The following is a 19,582-nucleotide window of genomic DNA, read 5'->3' as shown; positions in this document are numbered from 1 at the left end:
GACGTGTAGATTCACCCCTAGTACGAATGACCATTACTTTTTATACACCCCGTACAATAAAATTGACTAATTTTGCTTTGTTCGTGAGTTTATTTCAATGTAGGATATGACGTAATTTTTGCGACGCTACACAAAATTATGATAATTTAATTAGTGCATAATAGAAATGATATAATTTCGACTTCATGTGAAAATACTTACAGATTCGAATGGCTTAATGAAAATGTTTTAGGCAATTTCAAAGGTTCCAATGCAGGTGCGACGATTATGGAGGTTGATTTTAATTCGATGCTTAAACAAGATGGTTCTACCTCGTGAGGAGCCATAATTGGAATCACCTGATGGCGGATTCTATTTTTATGGTTTGTAAGAATTTTGTATCCGGGAGAAGGAAGTCGAAGATTTTTCAGGCACGTTGAATGGTGGCTTGTAAGTTACAAGTTGTAACGGAACAGAAACCCGGAGGAAATATTCTACGACGGGTCTGGGACGTAATGCGAGAGTCCTCTTACCATTTCGACACTCGAATGATATCATCGTCCACAGAAGCAACGCGTCGCTCGTTCGTTCGCGACGCGGTAAGTGGCCACGAACGGTACATCGCGAATTGCAAATCATCCGATGTGCTGGGACGATCGAAAGTGACTGAAAAGTATGTCTGTCGAAGTACAAAATCATCCAGTACACAAGGTACCATTTAATTTTCCCATTACCCTACAGAGAAATCATCGAAACGAAAGCATTACTTCCTAGTTGTCATTTCTTGGAATTGTAGAAGATCTTCTGCAATTTTTACTATTCAGTGAATAAAAAAATCTAGACACAATTCTCCACGTTTCCGCGTTAACTGTATCGCCATTTTATTAAACATAGAAATGAATAAATTTGGAACAAGCTCGACTCTCCAAAAACGTGGCTAGCGTTCCGCATAACGACACAAGCAATCCAGAGAAGCATGTCTATTAGAGACAATTATCCTTAATCCGACAAGCAACATTCCAGAAACATACAACTAAAGTATATTCGAGACATTAGAACAACTTGCTGCGAGTGAAAACAAATTCAGAGCACCATCAAATAGTTCTCCAGTGCCTCGCGCAACATAATAAATTCCGCGGAACCGTGGCGAGTACGTAAAGATCTGAAGATTCCAGTGGATTCGCATCGGCAAATAAGATTTGCGTCGCAGAAGAATCGTAACCACTTCTGAATAGTCAGGTTCGCGATACCTACTCCGAGAGGCAACTACATCGAGCGAATGCCTACATACATATACTCGATTGCTCATTGGCCGCGGTGAAAAAGAAAACCAATAAAGCGGTGAATTTGCATACGCGGTTAGTAATTATTACGAACAGGGTATCCGGCTGCGAGCGTCGCCGCATGCCGTTTGGTACGAGCGTCGCACGACAAAATAACGCTTCCTGATCGAGCCGTGTGCGAGCGGAGCACGATGGGAAAAATCGGATCGACGGCAGAGGCCGATTGTCTGCCTTGATCCAGGTTGTAAAGTAGCCACGGCGAGGCGACCGTGTAGAGAACTAATAGCGTAGGAACACCGAGAGATAGCGCGTAGGTACCTATACTCGCGATGCATGCAGTCCCCCGGGTAGAACAAGGAGAAAGGTACGCGGATAAATTGCCTACGCCGTTTACAGCCGTGGAGCCGGGGCTTGAGAACAGCCTAATTACCGCGTTTACGCACCGTGAGTATAGTAACGTGCCCGGCGAGTATCGCTCGATCGGCCGCGGACAAATTGCCCGCGCACGCCTGACGATTTCATTCCCGCGGACGATTCCGCGGACACTTAAACAGGAACATGGACGCGTGACGGAACCTTTCGAAAAAAAGTTCACTCTTACATTGACTTCTACATATAAATTATAGAATATAGGGATCTACACTTATTTCTGAGGAACTGCAATCTGGACATTAGTTTCGAGTTATTATGGTGAACTGGTCAGCTATTACAAACAAATTAGCCTAGAATAATGTAGAGTCTCTGTTGTGTTAGCCAGTGACCTAAAATTAGACTAGAATCATGTCTACCAGGACCTAGATTACGTACAAACTGCGGCCATGCTATCTAGAAACCTAGAATTAAATTAGAGTACAATCCAGCAATGTGTAGGTTATTTAAAGTTCGTCACATTGCCGATGGGTCTACAACTGTGCGCAGAGAAAATGTTCTCCGCTCGCTAGCTAGGATCCAGTCATTTTCCTCGATGATTTATGAAATCCCAGCCCAAAGATACAAACTGCTCGACGACTGAAGAAGGCGTAGCACTTAGCGCACGCTTCTAACGACGTTTTAACGTTCCATGAATCTTGCGAACGGCGAAGCGATTGCTCGTTTAATAAATACATCGTAATTATGATTCCGTTCAGAGAGAAGTGCGGTATCCACGTGATCTCTCAACCGTAAGAGACAAATCTCGAGAGAGAAAGAGAGAGAGAGAGCTTTTCTACGGTGCAGACAGGAATCGGACGTTTGCCATAACGCGCGCAACACATTCGATTTTCCTTTCAGCCGGCCGTTTTTACTGGGACGGCTTTCGTAACAGTGCGAATATTTATAAGCCCGGACCGTGCGGTGTCTTTAATCGCTTCCTGATAAGTAAACCGAAACGTTCCGGGGGCCGGCCAGTACGTTAAAACGTAATTTACGGCGTTACGTCGCGACAGGGACAATCGTTCGCCGCTAATTACGCGTCGTCAGCCATATTAATTCACGATCCAGCGGTCCACGTCTCGATTAATGAACGGCTACCGTCTCGCCTGATTGTTACGCGCGCAAAAACCCAGATCGAAAATATTTTATCGCCTGCGCGGTTGTTGGCGAACATGACTTTTTCGCGACACGATACCCCAATATGTATTTGCGATTTTATGCCGGCTAGAATGATACTTTTTTACTGGAGACACGCTCCTAAATATTATAACAGGAACTTCTCACACTCTAGACTAGTCTCAAACCTGTTAAATCCTACTCCAGTTTGATTTCTACGTTCCTAAGTAACGTAAGTAGACTGCGAATTTTATACAACTATGACAAAACTAAATAGGCCAAACACAAACATAAACAAACAATACAAAGATCTTGTCATATTACTTTTGACTTTTTAAGATAATAAACAGAGAAAATGCATTTTCAGTTAACTTCGATTCCTTGCAATTGACTTGGACAATTTTTATTTTGCATACAGATCCGCAATCTAATCACAAGTAGAAACCGGATAAGATGTCCTATGACACTTACAACAACCGAAAATCGAGTTCTCCAAGAACGGAGACAATTAGAGGCAACGCACTACGCGTTAAAGATCTCGAAATTGGACGACACTACAACGATCCAGGAATCCAGTACGGAATTTCATTCGGGCTCGAAATGATTTCGAAAGGCATCGTCGTAAACGTCGCGGCATCCACGGTACTACCGTTCGACACTCCCAGTTTCTAATCTCGTCTAATCTCCGAGGATCTACCTGCACGCACGCAGGCACGCACGCACGCTCGCTCGAACCGGCTCGCTTACTCGCGTCGTTCATCCTGCCGCGCGTGATTTAAGAGGAAACGCTGAATCGATGTGGCCGAGACGAATCGATCCGCCTCGCGTACCATTAACTGTTTCTTCCGAGCGATCGTGGAGTCGGGGTTGGTCATCGATGACTTTTATCGATGATGAACCAGATGTTTTTCCTCCGTTTTTGCCGGTGTGACCGCATGACCGAGAAATCATCCGATCCCTGTTTTAGGGTCGTGTCTCACGCCCCAATGATTTCGCATAGAGACTCGTGCAAGAGTATATCCGTTTTTTGACGATTTATGAACTACATGAATTTTTAGACCCTAATTCTACTGGAAAAATTCTCCTCACTTTTGTCAGTTATACTAAATCCACCGTTGCCGGTCAAATTACCGGTTTCATATTTTTCATCTTACAATTACTGAAATTATGAAGTTGCTTACATGGAAATTGGTTGGATAAATGTCTTTATCCAAGCACAAATTGTAATAAAAATTGCACGAAATCCAAATAAATAGAGCCTCGTCATTTTTATAAGGTGAAACATTTTAATCGCTTTTAGTGCTCGGTAGGATTAGTGTTAATAAAAACCACGCTTATATTAAAATTCACTAAAAAGGACAAAATAATTTTTTTCGGCATTAGTGACTATAAATAAAAGCGTGGAGCGCTAAACTATATTGACGTAATCTTCGTGGGCGCTCCACGCTTTTATTTGTAGTCACTAATGCCTTAAAAAATTATTTTCTCCTTTTTAGTGCATTTTAATATAAGCGTGGTTTTTGAAAGGCTTTTTTATATATTTTTTTTATTTTCTACTTTTTAGTCTTATTTAATACTGGTATGAAATAGTAAGATATATATATATATAGAAACACAAGATATATGGAAATACGCGAGATAGAATGAGGGGATGACTCCGAGGGACGACGTCTCTTGAGGGAGTCCGCAATTGTCCGAAATGGAACTGAATGAACGTAACACCACACTGATTGAGTTCCTTCGGTGCGAAATGGATCAGTGGAGTGGGGATGAATCGGAGTGGGAACATGTAGTGGAGTAGGGAGCACCAGCGCGCAGAGTGGGGATCGATGAACGCGATGACGTACTACCGAGCGTCGCGCGACGAGGTGTGACGGTTAATAGGTGTATTAAAATTTTTTTTTATTTAAAATTCGATTACGAGAAGATTGGACACATCCAACAACAACAACGACAACTCGGCAAGCTAATGTAAGCGTGGTAAAAAGGAGTCCATGCGACCAATACATTTGTTATTATTAAGTTACATTTACCGACGTATTTAATTCGAGAAACAAACGTCACGCGAGGATCACTAGGATGGGCAATGGCTGCCAATTACAGGAAAGGCGGTGTCCGTTGAATAACAACGTTGCAGGGCCAGCGTCGTAAAGCGGTCTCCTATCGGCCGCAAAATCCCCGCGAGAGCCAACGCCATAATTTCTTGCCACGGAGCCTGAATTAATCGTGTAGATCGTTTTAAATCAATCGTCGGTGGACGTGCCTTATAATTCGTGGCCAGATGTGGTCGGGCATAGGCGCAGGTAAATAGGATGCAGCTGCGTAACCATAAACGACGAGGTGGAGCACCATACCTGTCCCTCTCTAGATCATACTGCGAGAGGAAAAACGTTTTCTCTTCTTTTTCCCCTCGGGTGTCGTGGCTGGTATGCGATTGACACGTTCCGAGCCCGTGGAATTGCTTGTTTGATGTGTCACAATGTTGTTCGAGCAGTCATTATAGTCCACGTCTATTTCAAACGGTCTTTGTGAATCTATTAAAAAGAAATACTCGGAAGGTGCTTCGCTTTTAATCATCAGAAAATTTGCTCATTTTTGCAGAGGCCAATGGACAAGTAAAACGGTCGAATAAGCTTCCTAATTCCTATATGCGCTGATTGCAGCATCGAACGATTATTTCTCGGTTGATTTAATCGCTATGGAGGAGATCGAAAGTATGTAATTTTTTTCAGACAATGTTTTTATTTCAGATTGGTAGATGCATAATTAGGTGTAACAGTTTCCGCAAAGTTAAATGCACCGCCGACACCGTTCAGATATTCGGAGCCGTTTGGTTTTCAGGGAAGAGGTTGCGTAAATGATACCGTCGTGGGTGGTATTAGTCTATCATCGACTAAATGACCCGGTGCGAAAGCGCCGGTTACCCTTATTGTCATCCCACCACGAAAATTATACCCCCACGTGCGCGATTCGCCACACTCTCGGCCGTTTTGTCGTTAATTATTATCGATTGCGATACGTCCGGTCATTAAGCGGATCCGGGGCGCAACTACGAAATAATAGATTAGGCCGCGAATGAATTTCACGATGAATTTCACGATGAAATTCCCGGTGAAACACGCCTCGACCTATACTGAGCTTATTAGTGGATTGTTTATGCTGCAAATAGACTGCGGAATTTTATACATTAACAAGTCACAGATTTCGCTCCATTGTTCAAGTACTGTAACAGTTACAGTAAACGTTTAACATATTAAACATGTTTGCAAAGAAGTAGTTTAAACATTCATGAGCTTCAGAAATATTAAAGCGTTCATTGAATGTATGTAGGAGTATTCGAAGAATTTTTTTGTGTTTATTATGAATGCAAGAGTAAAAATAATCGTTTGCAGTCGGATATATCGATGGATGCAACGAAGCTTTCGGCTTTCTATGGTTTTCGCGTTAGGATAAAATAAAACTAGCCGACCGGTAGATGGATCTTTCGGTTCCCCATGGTTCCCGATCGACTACGTAATCGGTCGAGGGTGCCGCGTGGCAAAAATCCCGGTACAACCGCGAGATCGTGTACTTCCGTGGATAGAAATCATCGGCGAACGGATGATTCGCTGATCCCACGATGCCCGATTGCCCGCGCCAGAACAATGGCCGCGGATAATGCGGAATAGAGTACGTTACGAGCGCTCGTACACGCCGATAGCCGATTGTAATAACGTTATGCGTTCCGGGTTTACCACCGAAAAAGTCCGGGGTGCGCGCACGCGAATCCTGGGATTGCTCTATCGGTCATCGCTGGAGATCAGGCTTAGCCTTCGAACACGTTTCTCAACCGCTAATAAGCCTCGTAAAGATCTCTCCGCGAATCCTACAGACTCGAATTGCGGACACGAGCGATATTCTTCTTTTAACGTACTATCTACCGGCGATCATCTCCTAATTTTTGAAAATCTATGTTACATGGCTAAGGACTTTTTAATAGCTCCTTCAATAGCTGTTGCAATTTCAATCGTGAAGCTACAACTCCTTCCGGTCCATCACAATGATTGAAAATCCCACATTTTGATTTTTCCAACCGCAGAGAGTCGTAAAAACATTGAAGATGTCCATTAAGAATCGACCACTTTTACTTTCGTGACGATTAGTATAACAAAGAAGGCCGAAAGAGAGGAAACAAGGGGAGAGTGTCGGCTAGAGGGGGGGATCGGTGTCTATTCCCCGTGTAATTGGCGCATTAACGAGCAAGCTCCCGGTGTAATGTTTCGCTTGGTTTCGTTCCACTTAATCAGGGAGGCATTCGAGAGGGGAAAACCGAGGCGCCGTCGATTCGAGTATCTTGATCGTCCGCGTTAAGTATCCCATCATCGATTCACGCGTGGCGTATCACCAGCTACCAAGAGAGCATCATTGAATAACCCCGTCGAACGATTCCCGTCGGAAAGCGAACCAGGCGAGACCAACTGGGTGAACGTTTTCGCAAACGTTCAGGGACTTGTTCGGTCTCTTTCTTCGGTATTCGAAGCTTTCTGTATAGTGTGCTACCAAACCTCTCACTCGACGAAAACCATTTTTATTTTACCTAAAGATCCGCAGTCTAGTGATTGCACGAATGAAGAGTATTATTGATAGACAAGAAACTCGACACATTCCTCCAAGAACGCCAGAAGCGATTTAAACGGTATTAGAACCAGCAGAATCGCCTTGGACCCCAGGACAGGGTCCATTTCCGCAACAAGGTCCCAATAACCAATCAGCCCGGCATTCCTGAGGCGATCTCCTCCGGTGTCTGCATAGTAGGCGATCCTCGCCTCGAGAGAGAGAATACTGTTGTTGTGTGTCCGACGTTGCCGCGTCGTAGAGTCGCGCTTCACCGAAAAACCAGGTGTCTTCCGTGGCCTGTAACTCGTTCTCCACCCACCCGGGGTCCTCCTCTCCGGGGCGAGAGGTGGGCAACGGTCCCGGCAGGAACCTGTTCCGGACCGTTTGAGAGTCTCTGCCCTGCCTTGTCCCGTCGTCCATCCACCTTCGTCCCCTCTCGTCCTCTCGACGACTCCCTTTCCCTCTGCCACCGCCCCCGCCCCCTTTTCAACTCGGTTTTCCCCTTGCCCCTCTTCTTCATCCTCCTTCCTCCCTCGATATTTCTTTCTTCTTCTTTCTTCGTCTCGTCGTTCGTTCTTTCTTTCTCTGTCTTCAGCTTGTGCTCTTTCGTGGATCCAGGTTCTCCGGGCAGCGTAATATCCACGCACATCATCGTCACGCGAGGATAGAGAGAGAAAGAGGACGCTGCACGCGCGCAGGAGGACGACACGTTCTTGCCGAAGAGGATGAGGTCTAAGGAAGGATGTTGTGTTGCGGGGGTGAGGGATACACAGGGGGGAAATACTGTGTCAAATATTTTATGGGTGGCTGAGTTACAAACTGGAGGAAATCAGGACTTTCTGGGAATTTTTCCGAGGACATTCAGGGACTTTCTGTTTTAAATGAATCACTCGGTTCGAAACTATACATTACATTGTACAGTTTGTAGTAATTTTTGTGCGGCGAATGAATCAACAGTCAAGAAAAAGGAAAATAAGTGAGCAAAGAGGAAAGAAGGTAGAAAAGGGAACACAATCGTGCAGAGGGAGGGAGAGAGGAACGATCGTGGATGTGTCGAGGAGAGGAGAGGAGAGTCAGGAAGCGAATGGTAGTGGGGGACAGGCGCTCTGGCAATCAGGGCGAATGGGGTACGGCACACGCCACACGCCATCATAATGGAATAATGAGGCAAAGACGATAGCAATCGCGGGGTAGAGGCTCCTTTTCCGCGCGACACGTCCGTGTCTTGGCGCGACGATGCGCCTGGCCTGCTCTCGAGAGCGAGTAAGCTCGCTCGCTCGCTCGCTTGCTCGCTCAGCTTGTGCTCGTGCCCTCGCTCGCTTTGGAACGTCGTGGACGAATTGAGCGAATCAGAGCCACATCCGATGAGGTCACTTCGGCTCGGCTGCAGGACCGCGTTCTGAAGAACTCTCGTGTGCCTTGTCCTGTTTCTCTTTCTCTTTGCTCTTCTTCTCTTTCGTCTCGCTCTGTCATTCTTCGACGCTCCGTTAGACCAGTCTTCCGAGGGCTTCCTTCTGCTTTTGATTCTTTTCTTTTTTCTTCCTCTCCGCGCGCGCTCCAGCAGGATGGTCCACCGAGTATAGTTCGGACAGTTAGAGGAAATTTGCCAATGTCGTGCCACTTAACCCTAACTGTTACTTGGAGTGTACAGTGTAGTTTTTCCAAGTCAAAACAGGTAAAACAGGAATTGTCTTACTGATGGACAATCGCTCTGCTATTTATCAACAAGATCGTTCATGAACTTTTAGAAACAAATTGGAAATAGATGTCTAGGCGTCCACGTATTAGCAAAAGAATTAAGTCGTAGAAACCAAAATGGCAACTTTCCCGTAAGTTAGTCGTTCGTAGATGGCCAGAGGCGATAGTATCGGGAAATCGTAGCCGTAGGTTGTAAGTTCGTGAGCAAAAGTAAAAAGGTGGCAGAGAGTCTCGAGCTGCCGGTCCCCGCGATGAAGAGATCCCTAATGACGGTGATAACGACCGGCCGAACGATAACAAGCGCCGCGAGGCCTGCGGGAGGCTGGACCCAATGGAGGTGGAAGAAGCCGCACCGAAGGAAGAGAGGACGAAGAGAGGAGAGGTAACGACAGAAGAAGTAAAGAAGCCGTGGCACGTGATCCCCGAGACCGGCAGAGTCAACTCGCTCAAGTAGCCGGGCCCTGCCCTTTAACCCAACCGACAATTTCGAATTATGTCTCTCCGAGAGAACGGATATACTCCCGTCAGGGCCGACTCCGGACCATGATTCTTCTCGCGCTCGCGAGAACAGACGGTGACTCCGCGAGACATAAATTCTCGAAACGTGAATGAAAGCCACGGGGCCATACAGAGAGAGAAACAGAGAGAGGGAATGGCTATTGTCGGATGACTGGCAGTCAAATTCCACGCACCGAAATTCGCTTCGGCTATGGAACTATTTATTAACCCCACCGGTACACTAAACCTTCCTATAGTCTGTTTATCGGAAGCTCAGACTGCGAGGTGGTTGGGCCCCCTGCTGGAAGACCCCTAATGTTACTCACGTGAAATTATTATCGTGGGGGTTAGTGGTAGCATGGTTGAAGGAGAGTCTTGCAGACTTGTTTGGGAAAAGACTTGTTTAAAAACTAGACAAGTTTTCTGGGGAGTCTATATTTCATTGAATATCTGTCACGTAAGAATCTAAACATAGACTACTATAGATCCTCATAGCACCTGGAGCTCTTATGCACTCTGTCCCACTGCCCAGGAACCAAGAACTTGACTATAATAAATTCTTTTAGGTACTAGGCTTCATAGAATCTCTATGACGTATTGTAAAACTTATAATCGAACTAAAATTGATTCTCCTAAGCCAGCAAGTGTATATAAAGTCTCTATGACATCATCCAGAGGCTTGGAATTAAACTATTATACAATCGATCCTCCTAGGACCTGGAGTCTATGAAGACACTGTTACATTACTTTACGATAAATTCGTACAGATCCTGGACTTGGTCGTGTCGTAGGATCTAGAAGTCCTTTCTAACGTTTGAACAAACCTATACTCAGTAGTATACAGACATTGAACTCCTTCAGAGCATCCTCTACATTCACTACTCTGCAAGGACCAAACCTAGACCTCAACCCAGACCAGAGTAGTATACAGACGTTAAACCCGTTTCAACAGCGCAGAGTTTCAAACGATCTTCAGCTCCCTGATCCATCGGGGATCATGCGAGCGACTGACGCCTCTACCAGAAGGAGCAGAGTATACCTAGTGGAGGTTGGCTCGTGCCAACGTAGATTCTCCTCGACGGAGAATCCCTGGAGTCCGGCGATATGCGCAGTTGTTCTTCCCTGAGGAAGACAAATGATCCACTCGGACGCGAGACAGTTAGCGTATCCGCGGGGAGGCTCGAGCGCATCCACTGCTCGAAGAGGAAGACGAAGAAGAGGGAGAGGAGAATGAAGAGAAGGATGAAGAGGATGAAGAGGAAGACGAAAAGGATGCTGGCCTCCGTCTGTTGTCCATGGGGCTCGCTAGAAACGAGCAAAGCGAGCGAGCAAGCGAACGCCTTCGGGCAGGCGGACTCGCTCGCTTGATCCCGTGCCATTACGATATTAATGTAATGCCGCTAAAAAGGTGTGTTTGCTCGGTTAGGAGGAGGGAGAGGCGAAGCCGAGCCGAGCCGAAGATCGAGCCCACGTAGGATAGTCTCGCCAGATATGGCGTGTGCCTGCGCCACGCCGGCCACCATCGCGCCGTCGCCGTCATCGTCATCGTCCTGTTTCTGACCGGCTTCCTCTCCTGCCGATTTAAGGAGAACCGATCCGGACCGGTCCGAGGCCCGACCAACAGAAAAAACCATTTTCGAGCCCCGTCCCGTCCCCCCGGTTAAACCCGTTTTTTCGAAGACAGGCCGCGCCGAAAATCGACCGGCAACGAAACGAATGTCTACGATTCTCGAGACTTACGAGCACATACGTTGGTTTCCAATGGCAGGTAAAAAATAATTAAGTTAGATGTAGCAAACCCACGATGTCTCCGAGACATTATTAAAGGCAAGGGGATAACCTAGTGAAAAGCAAAATTTCGTTGGGACGATTTAAAATCTAATTTGAAGATCGTTTTCAAACTAACGTCGTGAAAAATTACCGTAAAACCATAATTTATCCGAAAGTTGTCAGAACTTTCATGTTAATTTTTGTATTTTTGCCATGACTATTTGCAAAGATCGTACGAAACGAAGAGTTTTAGGCAGGATTTCGCGAAACAGCACAGCACGTCTATGGTTCGCACCGTGAACACCGCCGCCAGTCTTTTGTTCCGCTGAAAATTGTGCAAACGCCCCGGGGTACACCGGTTAATGGGGAACACGTACCGGCCCGGAAAGGGGAAAGGTTCTCCTCTCTGCGAGTAATCGAAGACCGAGAAATTATAGTGTCGGGTATCGCTCGTTGCTCGCCACTCGTGGAAATCATTATCGTTAAATTTATGATTCTTTAAACGGTCGATCAGGTGAGAGTGCCCGTCGCGACGACTCGGTGTCGGTTTCCCCGATCGCGACGGCGGCGGCGCCCGGCGTCGGTTCCCGCGATTTCTGCACGTTTGCCCCCCATTTTGCTCCCATGAGGCCCCTGGGCCCCTTCTATGGGCTCTGTATTCACTCCGTTTTCTTTCAGTCACGGTCGGCCACGGACTATCTTTATTCGTGCGGATAAAGTCGGTGACTGAAAGAACAATGACGAGACAACAGAGATTCTAACTTCTAACATAAATGAATTTGTTTTCATGGTCATCTTTATTGTTAAAATGTTTGATCAACTGCGGATTTTATGACAAAAGAAAATTATTACGCACAATAAAAATTGTTCAGTACGAGATTGAAGTTGGATGGAAGAGTTCTCGATTTCATCAGCTTTTGTGACGGGTTCGCCGCGACGTCCAACGTCCTCGGAGCATCCAGGATGTCCAGGCCGTCCAGGGTGAGTTCGCAACCCTTTCTAGCTAGAGGGTATCCGCGTCGACATGCTCGTTTTGACGTAATTGCGCGAAACTGGACTGACCTGTTCCGCGATACCTCTATGCCCGCTGGAAAACGTCTCCGCGCCGGCTCGCGCTTATCTTTCGAGCATCGTACGCGATTCTACGGCGTGTAATGATAAAATTGTCGCGGCGCGGACCTAGCCGAGCGGATGGATTGAGATCCGGGCACAGGAGACATTGTACATACGTGAAAAGGAAAAGCGAATGACGTTGTGCCGCGTTGACGATCTGCGCATCTTCTCCAGGGGAAATTGCCTCGTAACTGTCTAGAAGATATCGGGTGTCGCGGATTTAGTGGAGACAATTAAGCAATCTGTTGTCAGGTTTATGGGCCTCATCGAGATGAAAACGATGCTCCTGCTGGCTTCGTTCTCTTGGATTGTCCAGGAACCTGGATCGGGCTACCGGTGTCTGAATTTAGATGTATCCTATCTTGAGGGTAGGAACGTATTTCAGCAGGATCCAAGTTTTGTCTTCATCAGAATCGGAATTCACAGTTCTTTGGAGCTCATTCTTGTTCTTCGAGATCCGAGCTCCCTTTCTTCAGGGTCTGAATGGTAGAACGGGAAGTCGGAAGACCTCCCGAGTGGTTTATTGAGGTCGCGTATAAGAACTTGACTACCAACTGCAGCGACTGTCGCGTTTCGTGCGAGTGCCGCGCTTGTTCTTGTCCAAGCGGCCCGCTTTTTGCGGTTTCTCCTCCCTTCGCCGGGACTATCGGCTCGCCTCTCTTCGAACCGTAACACGCGTGACGCGCTACTGGCACGCGTCGAAACCCTCCACTTAACGAATCACTCTCGTGCCCCTGATATTATATCCCCGAGAACTCGATCTTTATCCCTGCTCGTAAATATTGGGTCACTCGTGACCGAGACAGTAGCCCTTCGATCGCTATCCTCGTCCTATACTTTGCTCCACCAGGAGGTACCCGGGTATAATTAGTCGGTCGGTGTTCTATGCAAATCACCGGTCTCAAAAAAGATATTCTCCGACGAACTTATCTTTTGGTGTTTTAAGGATCAAGTTTGATTTAGTCTTTGTCAAACCAAGATACATAGACAAAAAAGGGATACAGCGATCACCGTAGAAGCTGTTCACCCCACTTGAATCGCTTCGGACTCACAAACTGTGATCACCAGAAATGGAACGAGCAACTGTTGTGACTGTTGAATCACCTCAAGCCTTTTTCTCCAAAAAACTAGCTATAGATTCAAGATAACGGCAAGGTATACAAAGAACTGAATCACAGGGGCACCTAATTGGGCTACCAAGTTTGGCCCCCCTTCCAAAATCAGATATATGAGGCATGGTAAACTTCAGAATCGACCAAAATAGCTTCTCTTCAATTCTGTAAAACGAATAAGACGAAGACAAAGCTATTGGTTGGATTCTAGAGGCAACTGATTGATCTACGAACTCTGATCCTCTCTTTATAGGTCGATCCCAACACAATATTGCGAACTTCATGACCAACTGAGCGTTTTAAGGGACGTCTTAAACGTGTCCGCACAAAACGAAGATCCTCCGAAGGTGCAAAGGTGGATCAAGATCAACGAAAGCCAGTAGCAAGACGCTCCAGACGCGGGGGCAGCGTGTTTACGGTAAAAGTCATCCAACCCATGAGAGTATCGACCTCAACCTTCCGGCGTTCCCGGTCCCGGTGGGCGCTCGAAATTCAAGGTCGCGGTCATACAACCCAGCGACAAAGAAAGAGAACGGTCACAAAATTCCCAGGACTTCCGGTGCATCGAGGAGATCCTCCTCGAAGGGCACCAAGTGACCCAAGTGTCCTCAAGAAGAACGCGGGGCTAGCAGAAAAGGGGCAAACTCGAAGTTACCGGAGCCAAGCCGTGAATCTGCGTCGAGACACGAAGAGAGAGCAGACATAGTCGAAGCGGCAGACGAAGCAGACGAAGAAGAAGAAGAAGAAGGAGCATCGAGTCTCGAAAGAGAGGGGATCCATGAAACGAAAGAGAGACGCGCTCTCTCTGGCGTGGGGTTGCGCCCACGCCGATGACGTCACCCGGCGAACGTTGGCAGTGTTACCGGCGATGAACGCGTTGGTGTTTCGAGCATGTTGGAGCGAGTAGGACAACGAGCACCTGAGGAAGAGGGGACTGGCGGGGTACCCGGCGCGTGGAGGAAGGGAATCATCGTGGAAGGAACGAGCGGGGAGGCATCTGGTCGAAGAAGGAAGAAACTGTGCTCTCGGACAAGAGAAAAAGAGAGAGAGTGAGAGGGGGAGGGCAAAAGAGAGAAAGAGAGAAGAGCAGCACACGCGAGGAGACGCACGAGCGGAGGATCGCGAGTGCCGGAGAAGGAGTCCGAAGAGGACCGCAAGCGGCGTGGTGTCGCGGCATAGGAGGGGCTGCGTGGCAAAGGCGGGGGAAAGGAATGAATGGAAATCGCGAGAGACACGCGGGAGAGACGGATGAACTCCGGGGCACGGGGGGCACACGGTGAGACAACGGGCTCGGCGGGGATTCTGCAGGGCTCACCTCTGCGAGTGGATTATCGAGGGGCCAGGAGGACCAGCAGAGATCGTACCTTGAGCGGGCGATGTCGACGACACGTGACGGGACCTCGCGAGACTCCATCGCCACCGTAGTCGTCTCTGCTACCACCCGCGGCACCAGGAGTCGCTTCCAAAGCGCGGGAACGCTTGCGCCGATGTCGGAGCGGCCTGGAGCCGGCTCGTGTCCTCCGAATTAGAGCGTGGTCTTGAAGAGCGCCACAGCGTCGTTTTTTGGCCCTGGAGAGAACGTTAGAGTTGCTTCGTAGTCCTGAAGTTGTATTGTGGCGTCGGAGAACGTTTCGGAGTCAGCTAACGGCCTCAGAGTCATCGTGTAGCCCTGGAGAGCTGGTCTCGAAATTGTCTCGTGGCCCTGAAGAGCGACCCCGGGGTAGACTGGTGTCCCCAGAGTTGTCTCGTGGCCCAGAAGAACGCTCGCAGGGGCCCGGAGCGGTGCAAAACGGCTTGGAGCGGCGGCAACAACGGCCGGAAGATCCTCCGCGTGGAAAAGGGGGAGAGGAACCGGAGCGGAGGCCGTTTCGCCTCGATCCAGACCGGAAAACGCCCGAGGAGGGAGCGAGACGGCGAGAGGACGGGGCCCGACCGTTGGACACGGAGGGAGAAAACCGACTCGCTCTAAGCGGCCGGTGCGGCGGTGGAGGAGAGGAAGAGGAGTAGGAGTTGGCGGTTGCGGAGAAGAAGGAGGAGGAGGAGGAGGAGGAGGAGGACGAAGAGCGAGAAAGAGCAGGATCTTCCAGTGATACGATACCGGGCAGCACGCGCGCCGGCACGTCGGCTTTATCGCGCGCCAACTCGAAACCAACTTCTTCGTACGCCTCCGACTGAACCGCGCGATTTCGAACCCCGCTGACCGGCACCGTCGGCTCTGATCACGAGCCACGCGACGTCGTCGTCGTTCTTCCAACGTGCCTTCTCACAGTGTCGCGATACTTCGATATTCGATCTTGAATCGTCGTGTACAACTTACGCGTGTAAGTACATCATCGCGAGGATACATATTTCGGCGACAGATTTCACCGGGACTTTCTTCTGCTCGATCCGTTGGTGCCACGACTTTCTACGACCGGTGTCCTTCGTCGAACTCTCGAACATCAAAGGAAACATTTAAACGGCCTCCTCCGAAGTGGAAACGTGTTCCGCGAGTGTCTTCTATCAGTAACGTTCTCCGATCGAGAACGTTCTCGTTGATTGGTTCCTCTTCTGGTCCGGCGACGAGAGGAGATATCGCGAAAGAGGACGCGCGACGGTGAGGGACTCGCGTCCTCGGCGACGTCGTGACATGTGCGATAGCCCGTTGACTCTGTACTCTCTGCGTTGGTCCTCGTGCTCGGCATTGTCGTATCCGACGAGCCGAAGAGGCCAGGCCCGATCGCCGGTGTTGGACGCCGGCCTTCAAGAGCAACGCGCCATCAGAAGGAGGAGCACGTGGACTCGTGGCACCGCGACGAGGGCCGGCGCCGCGACAGGTTGAAAAGATGCTGGCACTGGCGATGCGCCGCGAACACACGACCGGCCGCAGCAATTACGAGCCCGCGAACCCGCTCGCGGGTTTCGATCACCTGCAGCACAACACCGGCAACCCGTTCGCGGTACTGCCGACAGGCTCGTCGGAGGGCCGGCTCAGAGAAGCCGGCCCGGAGCCCGACGGCGAGCTACAGGAGTTCGTAGACATCGCCCAGGTGCAACAGCTGCTACAGCAACAGCAGCAACAGCAACAGCAACAACAGCAGCAACAACAGCAGCAGCATCATCACCACCATCAGCACCCGCAACAGGTGGCGGCCGCGTCCTGCCTCTGGGGCGCGGTGTACCCGCCGCCGCCACCTACCCTGGGATATCATCATCATCATCACCATCATCACCATCACCCTCCGCCGCCACCTTCAGGTAACATTCTTTCCAATATAGCGTTGGTCTAACTGCACTTTTTGGCGCCGGACGGTTCCCAGAGTTGTCCAAGACCCGATTGCTACCATTTGAGCAACATCTTTTTCTATTTCTACCACATAGAGAAAGTCTTCCAAAGATCTGCTAAGCCCCTAAAGAGCGAAGATGCATAGTGTCGTATTTCTATTAAAATCTTCACAGTGATCAGTGATCACTGGCTCAGACGTCTTTTCAACTACCCTCAAGCTACCTTCGATCTAACTCCGAGCTGTCCAAGCCGATTGTTACCACCAGATCAGATCGCCAGTGAACAACCGATCCCCCAATGATTTGTCGACGTTTCTCTCGGAACTGATAGTCGCGCACACTTATCGCGAGGTGTCTTTGGCCACAGAGGATGTATGCCGCTGTCCCAACGCGATTTTTCACCGTCGATCGGCTACGCGGGCTCGCGCCGCGGCTACCGGTATTGGCGCCGATCTAAACACTCGCCGATAATCGATCTTTACGAGCGTCGGCACGTTGAAACCTGTATTTCAAGACCGGCTATTAAGTTTCTTGTCACCGGGCGAACCGCCGCGCACCGACGCCGCGCCGTATCACCGGCCGTGTCAACCGCGAAACCTCGAATCTCGCCGGGCCAGATAGCTCGCGGAAACGATACGGTTCGACTTTGCTCTACGACGAACGGAGACTGTCGACTACTACCTGTTGATCTTCGTCGTTGATCTTCGTGTAACGTTGTATCCAGTCGTGCTCCGCTCGAAATTCAATGGGGAATTCAGATGATTGAGGGTGTCGAGGGATTTGACACTCTGGGAACCGTCAGTGAGGTCCACGAGGACAACATTGTTGGTTGGTGGGAAGCTGATGTTCGTTGAGCAATTAATTAATTTTGCATGGTCCATTTTAATTTTTCACTCTTTGTTGTAATTGCAAATTGATGTTTCCCACCAAACCTGTAAAATTATGTTTCTGGTATACACAGTGCCTCGTAATCAAACGGTGGATGTTCCTACAACTTCTAACATTTAGAAATTTCTACGACTTTTACAAAGAATGATTGAAAATGGTCTTCCTTATCCGGTTGTTTAACGTCTTGTCAACCGCAAGACGCTATTGTCCTTTGAACAAAACGATCCTGCAGATTTCTATTTTTATGGACAATTATAAATTGATGTACATTTGATGACAAATTGGGATCACAGGCAAGGTTTAATAAAACGACCAAAAAGTTAATTTGATGCATTACGTACCTCTTGATCATTGTCATCATAAACCTGTTCCGATTCAGACATAACCGTGGATCGATTAAAACAGCAACGAAGACGTGAAAGTTACAACATCCACGGTTTGATCGGAGAGGATAGACAGAGCGATGTCGTGAAAATCATTCACAGATTCGCAATCAGTGGGAGAATACCTGATTCTAGGGGCGGATCGATCGTAATTTTCACGTGATCGCTACGTCTGCCGAGAACTCGGTTCATTGTCACTATCAACGACTTTCCTGCTGTCCCCGCTGCCCGGACCCCAATAATCGCATGCATGCTCTTCCGTTCGCTTTGCTTATCAACACGAAACGCTCCGCTTTCCGCGCGATTCTCGCCGGTTTTATACTTATACGGTGCACTCGATCGGAAGGACGCGATCGATCGCGAAAAGAACGACAACCGACGCGAGAACATTGAACATCCGGCGAAAGATCGACGCGATCTTGCCGTCGGATCGAGGCGGACGCTGGCGAACCACAGGCGGCTGGCGACAGACATATAATAGATTATTGAAAATTGATTATCAATAATAAGTAATTGATACTACGCATTAGGTAAAACGTTATAGATTATGGATCGGCGATAATAGATGACAGCTAGATATGTAATTATTAGACTGCGGATTGTATGCAATTACGACAAAAATGAGTAGATGAAATTTAAAACAGTAGACAGATTGAAACAAGTTAAGGACGTCAATGTTTTAGTCTCAGCTTATAGAAATCAATAAAGGAAGAAAGAAATTACTATTTGGCTCCTGTTTCTTACAATTAATGTACTCAATTTTTATTCTGCGTAAAGATCTGCAGTTTACTGATCATATAATTGATAATACATAACAGCCGTTCAAAAAGTCAGACGATTTATTCTTTCTAATAATTACTATGGAGAAACTTAAACTTCTCTTGATCCAAGGCAAATATTTCTGCAAACAGCTAATGGAACTCGCGGCTCATGTGTTTTGTAAATTAATGCAACGGATTGCAGTTGCTCGAATTTGTTGACTCAACAAGCACACGTCTGTTTCCATCGATTCTCTGAGTGGTTTGAAACTTTTGGCTGAACAAAGTACACATTACGAGCTATCTTATTATTAACATATTACTGTACAAATATTTATAAGATAATATGCACTGTGGGAATACATTGTGGGTTTCAAAAGAACTTATTTCGATTGCTATTGAAGTGGGCTCCTAGATCACCGTTGACAGACTGGCAAACCCACAGCGATAGCATTTACGATAACGTTAACCGGTGATTAATCGCGTGATTAACCCTTCCGCCACGAGGCGCCATTGTCAGCCAGGTGTGAATGTACGTGTTCTAATTCGATAGTGGTCGCGGGCCGTGGGCTTCGTCGTTGTTGTTCTGGAAAAACGATCGGCCAGAACGCGATCCAACGGTCGATACCTTCGATGATCGATCGTTAACAACCGGTCGCGCCGAACCGTATAGAACGGGGCTGCTTTGTCCATGTCTTCACCCTGGCTAACAA

The 19,582-nt window shown here is 48.0% G+C and overlaps 2 protein-coding genes across 3 annotated transcripts in view; one reads left to right on the top strand and one right to left on the bottom strand.

Moving 5' to 3' along the window:
• Window positions 1–16,707, bottom strand: part of LOC143216274 (uncharacterized) — a 57,207-nt gene extending 40,500 nt beyond the window's left edge. Inside the window, exon 1 of the mRNA XM_076439171.1 lies at window positions 14,941–16,707. The gene's annotated coding sequence lies outside the window, so the exon portion shown is untranslated. The remainder of the gene's footprint in view (window positions 1–14,940) is intronic.
• Window positions 13,399–19,582, top strand: part of LOC143216272 (uncharacterized) — a 40,536-nt gene continuing 34,352 nt past the window's right edge. Inside the window, exons 1-2 of one of the 2 annotated variants that reach the window (XM_076439167.1) lie at window positions 13,399–13,619; window positions 13,830–16,813. In XM_076439167.1, the coding sequence (XP_076295282.1) occupies window positions 16,402–16,813 (412 nt within the window). In that variant the 5' untranslated portion in view covers window positions 13,399–13,619; window positions 13,830–16,401. The remainder of the gene's footprint in view (window positions 13,620–13,829; window positions 16,814–19,582) is intronic. The other variant, XM_076439166.1, reaches the window with a different exon arrangement.

Source organism: Lasioglossum baleicum, chromosome 15 (genome assembly GCF_051020765.1).
Source record: "Lasioglossum baleicum chromosome 15, iyLasBale1, whole genome shotgun sequence".
In the NCBI taxonomy this organism is placed as follows: Eukaryota; Metazoa; Arthropoda; class Insecta; order Hymenoptera; family Halictidae; genus Lasioglossum; species Lasioglossum baleicum.
The sequence above is the reverse complement of the archived record's forward strand: the minus strand, read 5'-3'. Positions and strand labels throughout refer to the sequence as shown.